Here is a 16,565-nt window from a genome sequence, read left to right on the forward strand (position 1 = left end):
GTAAATACGTATTTTAAAGACACACATCAGGCGCTAATCTTTTACACTTGTGATGTTTTGTAATTTATCTTGTTATTTTCCAATGGACAACAGACCTTTTCCTTTCCCAGCATTTAACCTCTGACTCATGATATGATACAGTGTTTCAGCTACTGTTTTGTTCACACTTAAGTTTTGTAAAGGTTATTGCTTAAAAGGGAAGGAAATGAGTTGCACAAAATGTTTCTGCAGTAAATAGTTTTGCTTCCATTCTTTTGTTTCATTCCTCACTCTTTGTAGAAGACTTTGAATTACACTACAGATCCTGGTGTCGACAGACTTTAAATAACTGATCCTGCTCTTGTATCAGCAGTTCAAATATGTGCAAGTTTAAGAGTTAGTGTCTCTGGTAATGTCTCTAAATACTTAGCTTGCATATAGTTTGCAGATAATTAAATTCATTCTGATTGCCAATAAAATAAATTTTAACATGGGAGGAGTTTTTCTAAACTGTAGTCCACTTCTCAATATCCAAGTCTACCTAATTTTAACCAGATGTTATTGTTTAACATCTTAAAGTGTGAAACATGGCTCACTTTTGCTTTTCCATTTTGTTTCTAAGAATGCTAAGAAAACTTGTGAACCATTTGTAGTTGTCCAACTAATAGATCAGGACAAAAGGATGGTAAAGGAGAAACTTTGATTGTTGGTCACCTTGATGAATGATGGTGGCTTATAGAATCCAAAAAATATTCATTAGGCATAAACTAATCAAGTTAACTTTAAAATATTTTGGAGAAAAGTGACATTTACATTTGAAATCTAAATATTATTTTGTTGAATTGTTGAGACAAAGATGGATGGATTCTGGATAAGAAATGACTTAAAGGTTATTGCAGGTGAATGGGAATACAGAATTGAGATTTCTATCAAATCTGAATCAATTTTATTCATATGCAGAGTTGGACTAATTTTCTACTCCGAATTTGTGTTCCTTTTTCAAAGTGTAAAGAGGCTGAAAGTCATGAAGAATAAATCAGCAGGCATTGTTTTAGTTTTCTAAACTGAAGCATTTCTACACGCACAAAGTATGAAATGGTTGACCTGATTTACCTGTGCACACTTTCTAATGCACACAAAAGCTGTATACATGTTTACTCTTAGGAATATGGCACTTTACCCAAACAAAATCAATGTTGATTATTTCCCCATCCTTTTTCCACTTCCCTTCAGTTTAGACTGTTGGTCCTTGGATGCCATCTTGTGCTTTTCTGAAGTGACACTTGTTTTGAACGTGGATTCCTGAGCATCACCAAGTTGTCCAATCATGCCTTGATTTCAGGTCAAGAAACTTGCCCCTTTGACTCTGTGGGAATTTGAGGATGAAGATATCACTTGTATTTATGCCCCTGATTTTGCAATTTGAATGAGGCTTTTGATTCTTCAGGCTTTGGGAGGTTGAAATGACTGAGGTATGTTTTATGTTCCCTTTGACATGCTTTTTGTGTTTCTGTTGGTACCCTAGGTGTTCATTGTGTATGTCAGATGCAGTGCGGGTAGGGGTGGTGTGGCAGAGGGAGTACATCACACGACATTGTCAATTCATTCTAGGAGTGGAAATTATGATATTTGTGCACTTCCCATCGAATTTGGATGAAGAGTGTCGGAATGATAAAATCCTCAGGCTTTTCTTCTTGAGCCCTCTCATATCCACCTTTGATGTCTTGCCTAAGGGCCTGTGCTCCTACCCTTGCCTCTTTCCCTCGCTTTATTCAGGTACCTGAATGAATTTTGCTCATGCCTTGACGAAGGGGTCAAGCCAAAAATGTTGGTTATACATTATAAGGCCTTTTCAAACTACCATATAAAATGGGGTTAAACAGGCAATTTGCATGGTTAATGACCCAGTTACATGGCAATTTGAAATGGTCCAACTGAGTCAACCTGACCTACATCAGAGGTGGTCAGGGAACCCAGTAAAACTTACCTGGGCTTCTACTCGGATAATGAGTAAACATACAGGAGGGAGATTGAAAACTTGGCTGAATGGTGTACCAACATCCACAATACACTTAACGTCTCCAAAACCAAGGAACTGATTGTAGGAAGGGAATATCAGAGGTGTACATTGGGGGATCAGAGGTGGAGAGGGAGGGTGAGCAAATTTAATTCCAAGAAGTCAATATTTCAAAGGGCCTTTCCTCCACCCAACATATGAATGTCATTGTTTTTTTTAAATTTTTTATTTTTCACACTGTGAACCATATCAACCAAAATATATACAAACGAATCTCATTAATTTTACAGAGTGTTCTTTTCTCCCCTTTTCCCCCCCTTCCCTCCCTCCCCTCTACCCACCTCCCTACAATACCCATAAATATTCATCATATACAAAACAATAAAACCATAAAACAATATTTTCACACAAAGGAAAATAAACAAGAAAAATGCATCGTCTATTTATTACACACTGAATCTAGTCATTTTGGTTACTCTGGTAATGTCAGCGCTGAGATTCTGCTGCCACGATTGGGGTGGGGGGGGCGATGGAGAGAGGTCGCTGCTGCGGATGGGGGGAGGAGAGAGGTCGCTGGCGCGGGGGGTGGAGGGAGACCGTGGGGTGATTGACGGTGGGGGAGACTGATGGCTAATAGTTCCTGTGGGTGCGTGATGCGTCACTTACTATGTAATCGCGGGGGCGAGATTGCCCTTAAATCGCTGGGTTGGCGATTTAACAGGTAGGTCTGCGATTTGAAAGGTGTATCCTGCACCCACAACCCAGTAATTACACCCGGGTCCCAGGAATGCTGCAGTTTGAAAGGGGCTTTTATCTTTTCTACAGAAAGAATGGTGCGTGACCTGCTGAGTTTCTCCATTGCTTTTGTGTAAACTACAATCCTTGCCCTAATTCAGTAAATGAGAAAAGATAAAATTACTTGGAACCAAGGGTTCGAAAGAGGAATACATAACTGACAAGCCATACTGCATCCAACTTTTTTCAAAACACAAATAGTCTTTTGTATGCCAGGAGAGAGCATTGCCTGTACGATTAGTACTGCTGAACGTGATTAGACGAGCTTCTGCCTGGGCACCTTCCCACCTCAGCCTAACAGGCAAAGGAATAAATATAGCTGTTTCAAAAACATATAGTACCAAACTTATATTCAAAAATAATTCACCTACAAATGTCACTGTTCCTCCATTATAATCATCTGTAATGGTTCCATCAGTGAGAATATTGATGTAAAACCATTTTCATTTGCATTTTCCAGCATTATTCTGTCTTTTCTGTGTAGAGAGTGGTGGGGGGGGGGGGGGGGCGGGTGGAGGTGGGAAGGGAAGATGGGGAGCGTAGTTAAAAAATAGGTTTCTATGTGCATATAGGTCCACGGTTACTTTAGGGAGAAGACATTCCAGAGAAGATATCAATCAGGTTTCTCAGAGGGTTAGGAATAATTGTTAAAATTTAGTTTTGTTTTTAACTGCGCGGGGTTATCAGTGTTCCTTTTCAGGCATACTATTCCTTTTAGTTTCAGCGCTAAAACTAAACTTGCTACACTGTTAACTGGACTGCTCTTGCTAGTTTACAATATTGGTGCAGTTATCTGACACTCCATCATGATTCAAGTAGAGTAATGCATTGAATGATAATTTCATTACAAGTGTGTGTTGAGTGATCTCAAACCTCTGCAGAACTATGAGTTTAATTTCTGGAATCTGCAATCTTGTTGAGTGCTTTCAGATAAAAAATGTGTAAAATGGAAGGATGATGTGTGTTTTTCAGGCAGTATTACTGTGCAGTAAAATATCCCAAGGTATATTTCACAGGAAAGGTGTCAAAGTTTGACACCAAGTTATACGAGAAGATATTGGGACAGGTCTGGTTTGTTCAAGGAGTTAGGTTTTAAATGGGGTTGAAAGGCCTGTGCAGCTGGTGGCCTGGGAGTGAGTGATGAACAAATAAAATTGGAAGACATGTAACCAAAAATGAAAGAACACATTCATTAAAGAAAGAAAAGAAAGATCTGCACTTATAAAAACCTCTTGCAGCCTCAGGATCTCCTGAAATGCAATGTAACCACGGAGGTATTTTTGAAGCAGATGCTACATTATACAGCAGACAGTTTGCACTTGGTTATTTCAGCGGCTAAAAGTTGATTTAGGTTTATTAAATTAATAAATCTTTTCCTCAAGGCTGGTAATTTCCCAAGCACCTGTGATGGGAATGTGAAATCTGAATCTAGACCAAATTAACAAATACTAGCAAAGCATTTTTGCCCTTGGCTATCTTAAAAAAAATACTGTTAGCAATTGAACACATGCACAATTAACAATTTCTACATTTTTTTTAGCATTTTGCTTGCTGAGTCATGGCATACAGGAGACCAGAAAAGTCATGTGAACAAGCATTTGAATGTCTGAGATTGCAGGAATATGAACTGGCAACAAAGTACTGCACCGAAGCGCTCATCACACTTGGCAACCCCTCCATCACGACCACATCATGCCAACCAGAACTAGTCCGTATTCAAATTGAATGCCTTCTCTACAGGATAGCCTGCTTGTTGCAACTCGTGAGTAATATGTTTTGTTCTAATACTACACAAATTAGGATAAAAGTGCAACTTTTGCTCTACAACTAAAGCTGGGCAGCAGATGGCGTGCTCAGACTTTCTACTTTCAACAAAGGCCCGAAATGTCAGTTATATATTTTTATCTCCTATGGACGCTGCGAGACCTGCTGAGTTCCTCTAGCATTTCTGTGTTTTTACTGCAATCACAGCATCTGCAGACTTTCTTGTTCCACTTGAAACAAATCTTGTTGAAATGTCTGGTGATTGACAGTTTTGTTTATAATTAGACTTGAATGTGTCTGCTTGCAAACTGACACTTAGGTGGGGCTATGACCTTGAATTTTCTGAGAACTATTGTGATTGTAGCAATACTAGATAATTATTTTGAACAGGAAAGGTAGTTCTCTGCGTTGATCAAAAAACTAGGACCAAAGTATTTAAAGCACCATATGAGAATGATAGGCTATCTCCCAAAATGGTGCAAAGTAAAGACTCTTGGAATCTTTATTTTTAATAAAGAAATCAACACAATTACATCTTCTAGTTGTTTGGAATGAAGTAATCTCCTGTATTAAATTGAGGAATCAGTGACAGTACAGAGATTTTTACTAATTTTTATAGTGCATAATATATGTAATACCTTCTCTCTTCAGTCAATCTCCCCTTCCAAGTTGTTTGCATTCCGGATATTTTCTGAGAATCATTATCCTTTCAATTAAGAAGTACACTGCATTTGATGTCCTCTGTGGTTCCTTATTCTTCGTTTACCTTGGATTACGTTTCTGCTAAACAACAGTGGTCACATCAGCGCATTCTACCCATAACTCTGAGCCCAAGAGCAAACAGTCCAGGTACTCTCCCGTATCTCTATGTCCAACTGTCTCAAACGTGTGCTGCAACTGAAAAATTTGTGCTGTGGGAGATTTATGATGAAGGAATCTACAGAACAAACATACAGCCCGAGGCACGTCTTGCTCCACCATGCCACTGAAGTTATTTATTTTGTACATTTTTACCTTGTTTGCTTTGTTTATCTTGTACTGTTGTGTTCATACAGCATGAAAACAGCCCCTTTGGCCCACCAAATTCATTTACATTAATTCTATACCAATCCTATTTTATTGGAACCTTAGAACTATAGAATGTTGCAGCACAGAAGCAGACCCTTCTAGTCTGTACCAAACTATTCTGCTTTGTCCAACAGTCCTACACCCAGTCCATAGCCCTCCATTACTTCTCCCATCCATGTCCCTGTCCAAATTTTTCTTAAATGCTACACTTGAGGCTGCATTCACCACTACAGCTGGCAGCTCATTCCACACTCCCACAACTCACCCTAAACATTTCCCCTTTCACCCTTAACCCATGTCCTCTGGTTTGTATCTCAGTTAACTTCAGTGGAAAAAGCCTACTTGCATTTACTCTGCCTGTACTCCTTATAATTTTGTATACCTCTATCAAATCTCCCCTCTTCTACGAGTAAGCATGTACAAAATAAAGTCCTTACCTGTTTAACATTTCCCTGTAACTCAGTTCCTAAAGTTCTGGATCTGAATAAATAACTTTTACAGATCTAGAGGAGATTTAAATCGGATTTGATGGGTTCACAAAGAAGCGAGTCCAGACACAGGCTTACAAACAAAGGATGATCTTTATTGGACACGTGGGGGGGACCATAACAGGGAAGACACAAAACAACTCTTGATATTAAACTGTATAGGCATTAACATCAGATACAGTGACCTCTGATACCCCTTGCCGCCTCCTCTCTCTCTCTTTACGTTAAGTACGTGCAGTAATATTCAGTAACTAGCACACACTTACAAGACAGAGATTTCAACACACACTCCCAATTCCCTGTAGCAACAGGGTGCAGCTCCGTGCTAATTATTCCCACGCAATACTACGGTCATGCTCGAAGTGCAGTGCACACCTTACCAAAGACTTCTGCAGCGATGTCCACAGTTCACGTCCTGACATGGAGCAGTGTTCATAGTCAGGACCAAGGGGCAAAGAGCATGGGCTGCTGCGCGTGGTGAGCTTTTAAAGTGCAGTAAGCTGGGAAGTCTGCCCAGGTAATCACTAATTGATTTAAAGCGCCAATGATCAGGTGAGTGGGCGGAGTTGATTGGCAGGTCATGCGACTTCTGACTAGGTACGAGATGGAGAGATCACGTGACCTTCCACAATCCAGATTCCTACTAGGTTTGAGATGGAGAGGCCACATGACCCTCCACAATCCACACTACAGAAGTATTCCTGCTCAATATGGTGCATTTTCCACTTTGGGGTCGAACAAAGTTAATTTATTGCACCATTTGATGTTTTGAATCAAATAATTAATATGCTTGATTCTCCTTTTTGCCATTTATATTGTTGTCCTTTTCATTAAAATTGCAATGCTAGCAGTTTTCTGCTTTCCTGAGAGAGAATGCTTTTTTGTCCAAATAAAATATATTTTTCCAATCCTTCAACCAGAAGAACATTGTTGAGTCCATCAAAACCTTTTTCATTTTGGTCCTTTGTTACTTGAAGGTAAAATTCAGTAAGATTTTGACAGAGCAAAATTGGCTCAGTACAACTTGGTGTTTCACTCTTCAATGTTTCATATGGAATGTGTGAAAAGTTTGGTTAAAATTATACAGTGTTGTAATATAATTTTGAAGCAACTCACATCAGAACATATTTGGTTAGATTATTTACTGTGCTCCTGATCATTGCATGTTGTCTGAAGTTTTCAGAAACTCAAATCTGCACATGATAATTGGTCCATTGATTATACAGTTTCATGAAAAAGTCAGACACATTTTATTTTTATTTTGTTTTTCTAGTTTATTTGCAAGTCTTGCACTCATTTTAAAGGGGTAAGCAGATATGGCTCAAGCTTAAAGACATTTTCCCCCTTGCAGCTATCAGGCTCCTGAATGAACCCCAAGGCAGTGCTGTCATGCTGCCTTTGGTTGATGCTAATTGATTTTCATTTTCATTGTAATCCTATACTCTGTAAATTATGCTCTCTGAACAGCTGTTTGAATGTGAGAGATAACCTGTTTCTGTTTGCAGAAAACACTTTTCACTGCACTTGTTATTTTGTTACACTTAAATTTAAATTTGGAATTGTAGACAAAACCAATCAAAAAATGCCATTAAAGTAGAGATATTTCAGCTACATTTGGAATATCTTCCCATGAGGATGGGAAATTAAAGGCAGATCTACCAGGATGATCAAAAGCATCGAGTAAAATTGAGCAGAAAATGATTCCAAAAAAGTTAATAGAAGTAAATAAGAAAGGGAGGCAGAGGGAAAGTGTGAGTAAAACTGGTAACAAACACAAAAGCGAACACCAAAAAAAAAGTTCCATTAGAGTGAGCAGTGGAATGTTTACAAGCAGAGATATGGGGCCGATAAAAGAGTTAGATTATTTCATTGAGGGAGATGAGTGTAGATAGACACTGTTCCCATTGCTGAAATTTGAGAGGGACAAAGAATTAACATAATTGGGAGAAAAAAAAGAACCAAAACTGATATGTGTGAAACAGTATTTAAATACAGAGTTGTCAGCATCTTGACATTTTGGGTTGAGATCCTGCGTCAGGACCTGATGGGGGCTCTCGATCTGAAATGGTGGCAATTGTTTTCCCCCACAGATGCTGCTCAATTTGTTAATTTTCTTAAGTAGTTTGTTTCCTTTTTTGCAATAGAGAATGATGGTTTATCGTATTTGAAATGTTAAATTGATTCACACATCACAGACCCTTTTAAGAGCATGTTATCAAGATTATTTGCAGAAATTGATTAATATTGGTTATCATGAAGCAACATAGTTAAAGATAACTTGTTCTCTTTTGCAGAAAAACTATGACCAGGCTGATGAAGACTGTAAAATTGGTATGTTCTGAATCATTCTTTTCATATAAATAATGACATAAAATTGTATTTTTCGCGGGGATAAAGGATGTTTTGTGCACCCTCAAATCGTCAACTAGTCATCACATTAGATAGCGTCAAAAGCCAATGAGAATCCATTTGCACATATTTGTGAAACTTCAAAGTATTTTTAGTACTTAATATTTTTGGCCAAATCTCCACAGCTCAGTGGAATTGTCCAGTATTTAAACTTGTTAAATGATTGAGAATGATACTTGTACTGTTGTTAATATTAGACTTTTTTGTTGTGGTGAAAATGGAGCATTGATATTTCCCCCCATTTTTAGTGGAGTGATTGTGGGAATATTAGATCTTTGCTGACTCGTTCATTGACTGTTCTTCAAGAATGAGAATTAGAAGTAATTTCCCATGAAATTGATTGAGCCCAAATCGTAAATTGTAATTCTTTTTGTCCTATTACTCCCTTTTGCCCTCCCTCTTCACCTCTTCATTATATTCTGCTATTTTCACGTTTGTTCTCCCTAGTTTCTCTCTCATTACACCCCAGTCGTATCCTTGTTTTTGGTTTCCACTCTGTTCCCTTTTGACTATGTCCCTGCATTTCTTCTCACTTGCACTCTCATCTGCATGACTTGCTATGTACTTAATATCTGTCCTTTGAATCCTATTACCTTACCTGGTCATATTTGACTGCAGTCTGTTCTCTCAGCACTTCAGGTTAGATTTTTTCCAGGGTTCTGATCGTACTATGCTGGTGTACACACAATCTAGTTTTAAGTAAGTAAAATTCTCCCAAGAATTAAAATTTGTATGCACGATAGTATTTTCTGTGCTATAAATAGTAATTTTTTTATGTTTTGTTGTTATCTAAGGGGTAGTTTCAGTGCATTTTTAGAATTTATGAGCTGTATGGAGTAGTATATTTATAATTTAGACATACAGCATGGAAACAGGTCCTTCCGGCCCATAAGCCCGTGCTGCCAAATTACACCCAATTAACCTACAAACCCATGCAGACATGGGAAAACTATACAAACTCCTAACAGACAGCGCAAGATTCAAACCCTGGTCCTGATCGCTGGCGCAGGAACAGCATTGCGCTAACTGCTACACCAACAGTAGTTGGTTGAAACATGCCTATCTCCTGTGTCAGTCACAATGCTGGTTTTATTATTGTATTCCTCAATCTCTCTTGAAACCCATTTCATTCTCTTTATTGCATTTCTGTTAGTGATTTTAATGCTTTCCTAAGGATTGATTCTGTAACTTCAGTAGTCTTAAGGTGAAGCCTATTTATTTTCTGTTGCTCTGAGCTTAATTTTATTGACCAAACTACCTTGATTCCCCCCCAAGCCCCAAATCCAACTGGCCATTTCGAGTCACTCGACTTCAGTCATTCAATTATATTTGATGTACTAATTTTTCGATCCATATTTTGTGATAACTCAAAAGCAATTTATCAAAAAAAAACAATCAGAATTCTCATTGCCACTTGCCACTGACATTGCTTGATTGATTGCCTATTTTGTATAATTCTCATGGCCAGAACTGTGTTGGATGAGATGAATTTGTCACTGCAGTTACTGGAAGATTGGTTGCTTTATGAAGAAAACAGGAGTGCAAGCTGTGCTGTTTTACTCCTTGTACCTGGTTACCTTTTTTTCCTCTCACTTCATCTAGATCAGGCGTGGTCAACTTTTAATTTTTAATTTAGACATATAGCACGGTAACAGGCCACTTCGGCTCATGAGTACTGGGGGTGTCGGTTAATTGGGCAGCACGGACTCAGAGGCCTGTTACTGTTATGTATGTCTAAATTAAAAGTTTGGCCACCCCTGATCATGTGCTGATGATTTCACAGATTTTTTTTCTAAAACCCTCACATATCTTTGCTGATCAACAGATCTTACCACTCTGAAGGGTATTAGGAAATAATGTTTTGATAATTGACGGAATAACTGATCTCTTGGGTTCTCAGTTGATAATTTCTGTTGACAGACTTTTGGGAACAAAGTCTGTGAAGTAAAGCAAGGTTTATATTTCTGTGTCTACAGTGCTGGCAGAGGCTCTGGCCAAGGGAGACGGCACACTGCAAGCAGTGTTTCGCTGCATGTACGTGGAAGGGAAGTTACAAGCAGTGTCCAGCATTTTATCAAAATCCTTGATGGGGGAATCTTTGGTAGGTTGTGTCTATTGATTTTTATTTTCCCCTCCATAATTTCTTGTATTGATATTGTACAAACTAAGTGGTAGTTAAATGATGAGGTGCCCAATTTTAATAACATTTTTGTTTTATTGCCATGCACTCTACAGGACTATAATTTCTGGACCTTTATTGCCTTTCATTTGAACTAACCAATGAGAAGTTTGTGTGAGTGGTTCACAATTTACCCTCTATCACAAACTTCCTGAATGATTTCAAAGACTTTTCAACTTGGTTCAGGAGTGTTAGGAGGATATTATTAGATTCACAACAAAAAAAATAGGCAGAGATTGTGGACAAATCTGGCATACATAACTGAAGTGAGTCGTGAAGTAGTCTGCAGACACACTCGTATGTTGGCCATTCATCCAGTTACAGTCTTGGGCAGCCATTCTCAATCTTTTTTTGGCTTTAGCCCCCTTAGGACTCTTCTCAAAGTTTATGGGCTCCCTTTCCTGTGAAACAGTCATTTAGTTAGTTTCTTCTGAACTACTTTCCTACCAACTAAATAAAAAAAATTAAATTATTTCATAATTTCAGTCCATTGCCCCCATTAAATGTGGAGACAACAAAGTTGCCAGCCCTGTGCAATCAATCTCAAATGTATTTCGTCATTTTAAGTTAACAACTGTATCGAGTGCACAAACGACCAGCCACCCCACTTCTTCCACAGCTCCACCTCATTGATTGCCAGATTGCCATTCATTACAAATGTTGTAGAAAGTTAGGTAATGGGATATATTTCAATTTGCATTTGTAGTTCACCTGAAATGCAAGATTGTCTTCAGCCCCTTTCAGGAGGCAAATTTGTCCATTACCGTAACAAATCGTGAGAGTGACTTCCAGGAAAAGACTGAACTGCTGAATATTACTGTCATGTAGCCAACAACTAGAAGTCATCTGTAAAAAAAAAAACTATCCATGCCATTGGAACTGTTAACTAATCAAAGCAGAGGAGAAAATCAAATAATTGCTATGAACTTAAAGGCCAAAATTAAACAGATTGCTTCAACATGGTCAACTTTAACTAACCTGATGAAATTAATAAATCAATGCAGTTTTCATTAAATTCATGGAAAGCTTCTAGACAAATACACATTTGTATTACAGCTAATATCTATTATAAGAACACATCCTGATTTTGTTTATGATCAATGGATGTTGAAAATACTCTATTTGGACATAACACTAAAGCAGAACTTGTTTGGATTTTTTGTGCAGAATTCATTTTGTTGAGAGTCTTAATTAATGCATGGAAAGCTCTAACCAGGGTATCCAAAATGGTTATTGTTGAGCAACAGTTTTTCCAACATGTCCAAAATACAGACATATTCTGGACGGCATGGTTAATACATTCCAAGCAAGTTCAATGCTAGGAAAAATCGCACTGTTCAAAGCATTATACAATGCACTTCAATGTAATATGCTCATTGTGTGTGATCTGTCAGGTGAGGAGGGAGCGGGGGTGAAGGCAGTCTCAGGGCTGCAGAGTCACAGAGGCAGGTGATCGTTGGATGCCTGCCTTTGGCTCTGGATGGTGACTCCCCGGCTGGGACAGTGACTGTCTGCTCGGGACAGGGACCAACTGCTGGGGACAAAGATTGACTGACCAACCAGGACTGTTGATAATGCAATATTAATAAATTTTAGCAATTTTTGGTTATTACTATATTAAAATTATAAATCGCATTATATTAAAACTATACAAAACCGTGTTATACAGGGTATGCCTGTAATCAGAAATAGGTCACCAGTTCTGACAGTGTGAAGTGGTAAGGTCACATTTGAGAATAAGAGCAATGTTTGAAATTTAATATTAATAATTACTTTTTTCAATTGTAGCCTAACCATAATTATTACAGTGTTTTCAGTGCAGAAGTCGGCTGGCAGTCCAACATGTTATTGCTGGTGTTTGATTCTCTGAAACCTCCTGCCACTTACCATCTCACCTTCCTGCCTCCTTTAATAATCTCTTATTTGGCAATTTGATGAGAACAAATGGCTATTCTTACTTCCATTTTGAATTCTTTGAACACCCTATTGAGTTTACTAGTGACAGTGAACCCTGTAAGGTCACAGTATAATGTTCGTGTAGCTGGTTGTATCAGCTGAGAATCAGTTGCCAGTTTATTTTGACTAGAATCATATTGCCATGGGAGGGATTGTTTGGCCACTGGGCCCATGTGAATTTTTATGTTCCATGCAAGTCTATCCCATTCCATTTCATCCCACTTTTGACATAATTTGCCACTTTTCTGTGAAAGTCAAAAAGCTCTCTGGAAGCCACAGCATCTTGTTTCCTTCAGAAAGTTAAATTTCATTATTTTCACTATTTGCAGTCAGAGTAGCCCTAAGATCATGGTTCACATGGTTCTTGTGGTGGAGTTTCGACTGACAGACTGGAATGACCACGATATTTGTCATTGTTACAATAAAAATAAAATACATTTGGTGATCTCTTTCTCTTGTTCCATGAGGGTATAAGCAGCTCTGCCAATAAGAATCAGCACATAGACAATGAGTGATCAAACAGCCTGATTAATCAAACAGCCTGATTAATCAAACAGCCTGATTAATCAAACAGCCTGATTAATCAGCCTGATTAATCAAACAGCCTGATTAGGGGACATTGTTGTTACTAGATAGGAATTTGTACAAGTTGGAGAAGGTCGACGATGGTCTGCCTGGTGACTTTCTACTTGTTACTATTCAGCTTTGAGGTGCCAGAGGACAGTAATATCAGAGTGCTATTCAGTTGAATTATGGTTTTTACATTGATCACCAGCTGCATTTTGATTTTGACTATCTGCAATGTGGAAAATTTGAATTGCGCTAAGAATGTCCATGTGCCTAAAGTGTCAAGGGAATTAAGAAGATTAAATGTCCCAGTGATATATAATGTTTAAGCAACAAGTAGATGTCATCCCATATGATGAATAAAATATGAACAATGAAGATGCAAATGTTATTTTTGTCTGGGTTCAGAATTCAGATCCTCTTCAAAATAAAATGGCATAGACTTCAATTGTTAACAGATTTACATGGATATCAGTGTGTTATCAAATTAAGAAGGAGCACAGCCATTTTTTTTCCAGCATTTTGTTCTAATGGGCTTTGCATTGTATCTTGCACTCAATCGTATTTTATTCTCTCGGTCTTTAACTGAGCACAGCAATAGCAGTCAAGATATAAGGTATAGTTTGTGATTGTGGAAGATATTGCAGTGTCAAAGTGACAGCATGGTCCTGCTGAGGGCTAATTTGTCAGAGTTTGGATATATCCTTGGGAAAAGTTATATTTTTAAACATTTGATACTAAATTGTGATATTTTCTTCAATATTTTCTCCAGAATGGGTTGATAACAAAAGATGTAACCAGACTGAAAGTACTACTTGCAGAAATGGAGGTGAGTAATCTGTTAGGATTTAACAAAGAGTTTCTAACAATACTTGAACTCATTCTGTCACACCTTTTGGTTGCATGGCATGGGTATAAAAATAATCCATCAATAAAATTTGGCCTAATTCAAACTGATCAACGAGATGTTTGTTATGGCAATGATCTGTATTGCGTGCCTCTGGAATCCTGTTCGTAGAATTATTGAAGATTCATTATTTATCACTGAGGACAGAACACATTCAACAATAGCTTTAGGAATATGTGTTTTTACAGGCAGTGGATTAGTCATTGTTTAACGTCTCCAACCTCCATAAATTTTGGCATTCCAAAGGCACTCTCACATCCTTCAGTACATTCAGGAACATTTGGCATCAGTTTTATCATTATGTAATTGATACAAAAGCAAAATTATATCCATACTGTAAATACAATTTTGGACCAGAAATGTTGGAAACACTCACCAGTTAATCTTTGCAGACATAAGATTGATATTTCATTAAAATTGATCTTTGTTCCTCTCTAACTGAACTCGTTTGTTAACAGAGAAGATGGCGGTTAACTCATGAAGTGCTTGCTGACTTCCAGGGCAATCCCATTGCCCCATTTAATTCCCTTGCAATCCTTTATCTCTCATGCCCAATAACAAGAACTGACACTGAGGCAAGTTACTGTGGTCATTTCACTACTAACTGGTATCTCATTGGGATTTGGGAGGAAACCGAAGCACTGGGGAAAAGCCCACACTGCCACAGAAGAGCATCCATCTCTATGCAGACTGCACCGGGGGACAGAATGGAATCTTGGTCACAGGAGTGGTTGCTGTGGAGCCCAGACTGAATATAAATAAGCCAGGCCTACTAAGATTGTAGCTTTCTTTAACCTCAGGAATCAGTTAGGTTTTTGTGAGTATAGTTTGATGGATTCCTTGTGATCTAACATACATACACCATAAAGGACCTTTTCAAAAGCCTTCTGAATCCACATGGATAATGACTACTTCTGTGCTCTTGTGGAGGGATTTGAATTAATCTTTCTTGATTACCAGCCTCTGGTTGCAATTTAAATTTTTTTTAGATTTAATTAAAATTTACATTTTAAATTTAGACATACAGCATGGCAACAGACCATTTCAGCCCATGAGCCTGTGCTGCTCAACTGACCTATAACCCCCAGTACGTTTTGAATGGTGGGAGGAAACTGGAGCCGGGAAAAACCCACAAAGACTCAGAGAGAACATTCAGACTCCTTACGGACAGTATGGGATTTTAACCTCTGTCACAATGGAAGACCATCGCCTTCCCAAGATCGTGTTATATGGCGAGCTCTCCACTGGCCACCGAGACAGAGGTGCACCAAAAAAGAGGTATAAGGTCTGCTTAAAGAAATCTCTTGGCGCCTGCCACATTGACCACCGCCAGTGGGCTGATCTCGCCTCCAACCGTGCATCTTGGCGTCTCACAGTTCGGCGGGCAGCAACCTCCTTTGAAGAAGACCGCAGAGCCCACCTCACTGACAAAAGACAAAGGAGGAAAAACCCAACCCAACTAACCAATTTTCCCTTGCAACCGTGCCTGCCTGTCCCGCATCGGACTTGTCAGTCACCAACGAGCCTGCAGCAGACGTGGACACACACCTCCATAAATCTTCGTCCGCAAAGCCAAGCCAAAGAAAGAAGACAATCGCTGGTGCTGTAATGGCGTTGTGCTAACCACTACACTAATGATGCTGTCCTTTAATTTAATAGCTGGTAATCCATTGGGCTGGTTTTCCCTTTTTATGTTCTTTTGTAAGGATATATGCCAGATTTTGTCCCTTAGTTGAATGTCGTTAGTCCTGGCTAACAATTTTTTGGAAATGTGCACAGTTCCCCAACTGAGTCGCATCATTATTTTAATAACTTGCACTGTCCTTCATTCATAGATTTAGCCAGTTTATCATTTCATGGAAGACATCCTTTCACAGCCCTGAATCTTAGGAATCCATGCTTCTCTCCTGTTTAGCTGTTAATACAGATCAAGGTTTTTTTCAAAATTTATTATGGGCTGTCCTCTTGTAATTTACTCCTGTACATGATGAATGCAGGTTTAGTCAACATAGAAGTATAAATCTTGCGTTAAACTACTTTGCTTCAACTACATGCTTATTTAACTTGTATATTTTTACATTCTGCCACTTGGTGCTGCTACACAACTCATACTAGAACACTAAATCCTTTTCTGTCATTTAATTCGACCTAAAATATATTCACTGCCTGCTCAGCTCTTGTATGTCCTTTTCAACTTTGCAAACTCATCCTTGTTCATTAAGGCTGCTCCTCTCCCATTTTCCTTGTCGTCCTCATAACCATGTATGTTTAATTCCCACTCTACAATCTGGAGACCTTAGAACACTGCTGACTTGTCCCCTCATCTTCCCCTATAACTCAATAAATATTGCAAGATCATAAGACACAGGATCAGAAGTAGGCATTTCGGCCCATCAAGTTTTCTCTGCCATTTAAATCCTTGCTGATGTACTTCAT

The 16,565-nt window shown here is 38.5% G+C and overlaps 1 protein-coding gene across 14 annotated transcripts in view; it reads left to right on the plus strand.

Annotated features, from left to right (window-relative positions):
- helz (helicase with zinc finger) overlaps positions 1-16,565 on the plus strand; it is a 266,938-nt gene that overhangs the window by 46,015 nt on the left and 204,358 nt on the right. For 12 of the 14 annotated variants that reach the window (XM_069929767.1, XM_069929772.1, XM_069929768.1 and 9 more), the window contains 4 exons: positions 4,332-4,553; positions 8,406-8,442; positions 10,497-10,621; positions 13,995-14,051. In XM_069929767.1, the coding sequence (XP_069785868.1) occupies positions 4,350-4,553; positions 8,406-8,442; positions 10,497-10,621; positions 13,995-14,051 (423 nt within the window). In that variant the 5' untranslated portion in view covers positions 4,332-4,349. Of the gene's footprint in view, positions 1-1,427; positions 1,452-4,331; positions 4,554-8,405; positions 8,443-10,496; positions 10,622-13,994; positions 14,052-16,565 lie in introns of those variants that run through there. The other 2 variants (XM_069929774.1, XM_069929778.1) reach the window with 2 other exon arrangements.

The sequence above is a fragment of the Narcine bancroftii genome, chromosome 3, assembly GCF_036971445.1.
Source record: "Narcine bancroftii isolate sNarBan1 chromosome 3, sNarBan1.hap1, whole genome shotgun sequence".
NCBI classification, from domain to species: domain Eukaryota; kingdom Metazoa; phylum Chordata; class Chondrichthyes; order Torpediniformes; family Narcinidae; genus Narcine; species Narcine bancroftii.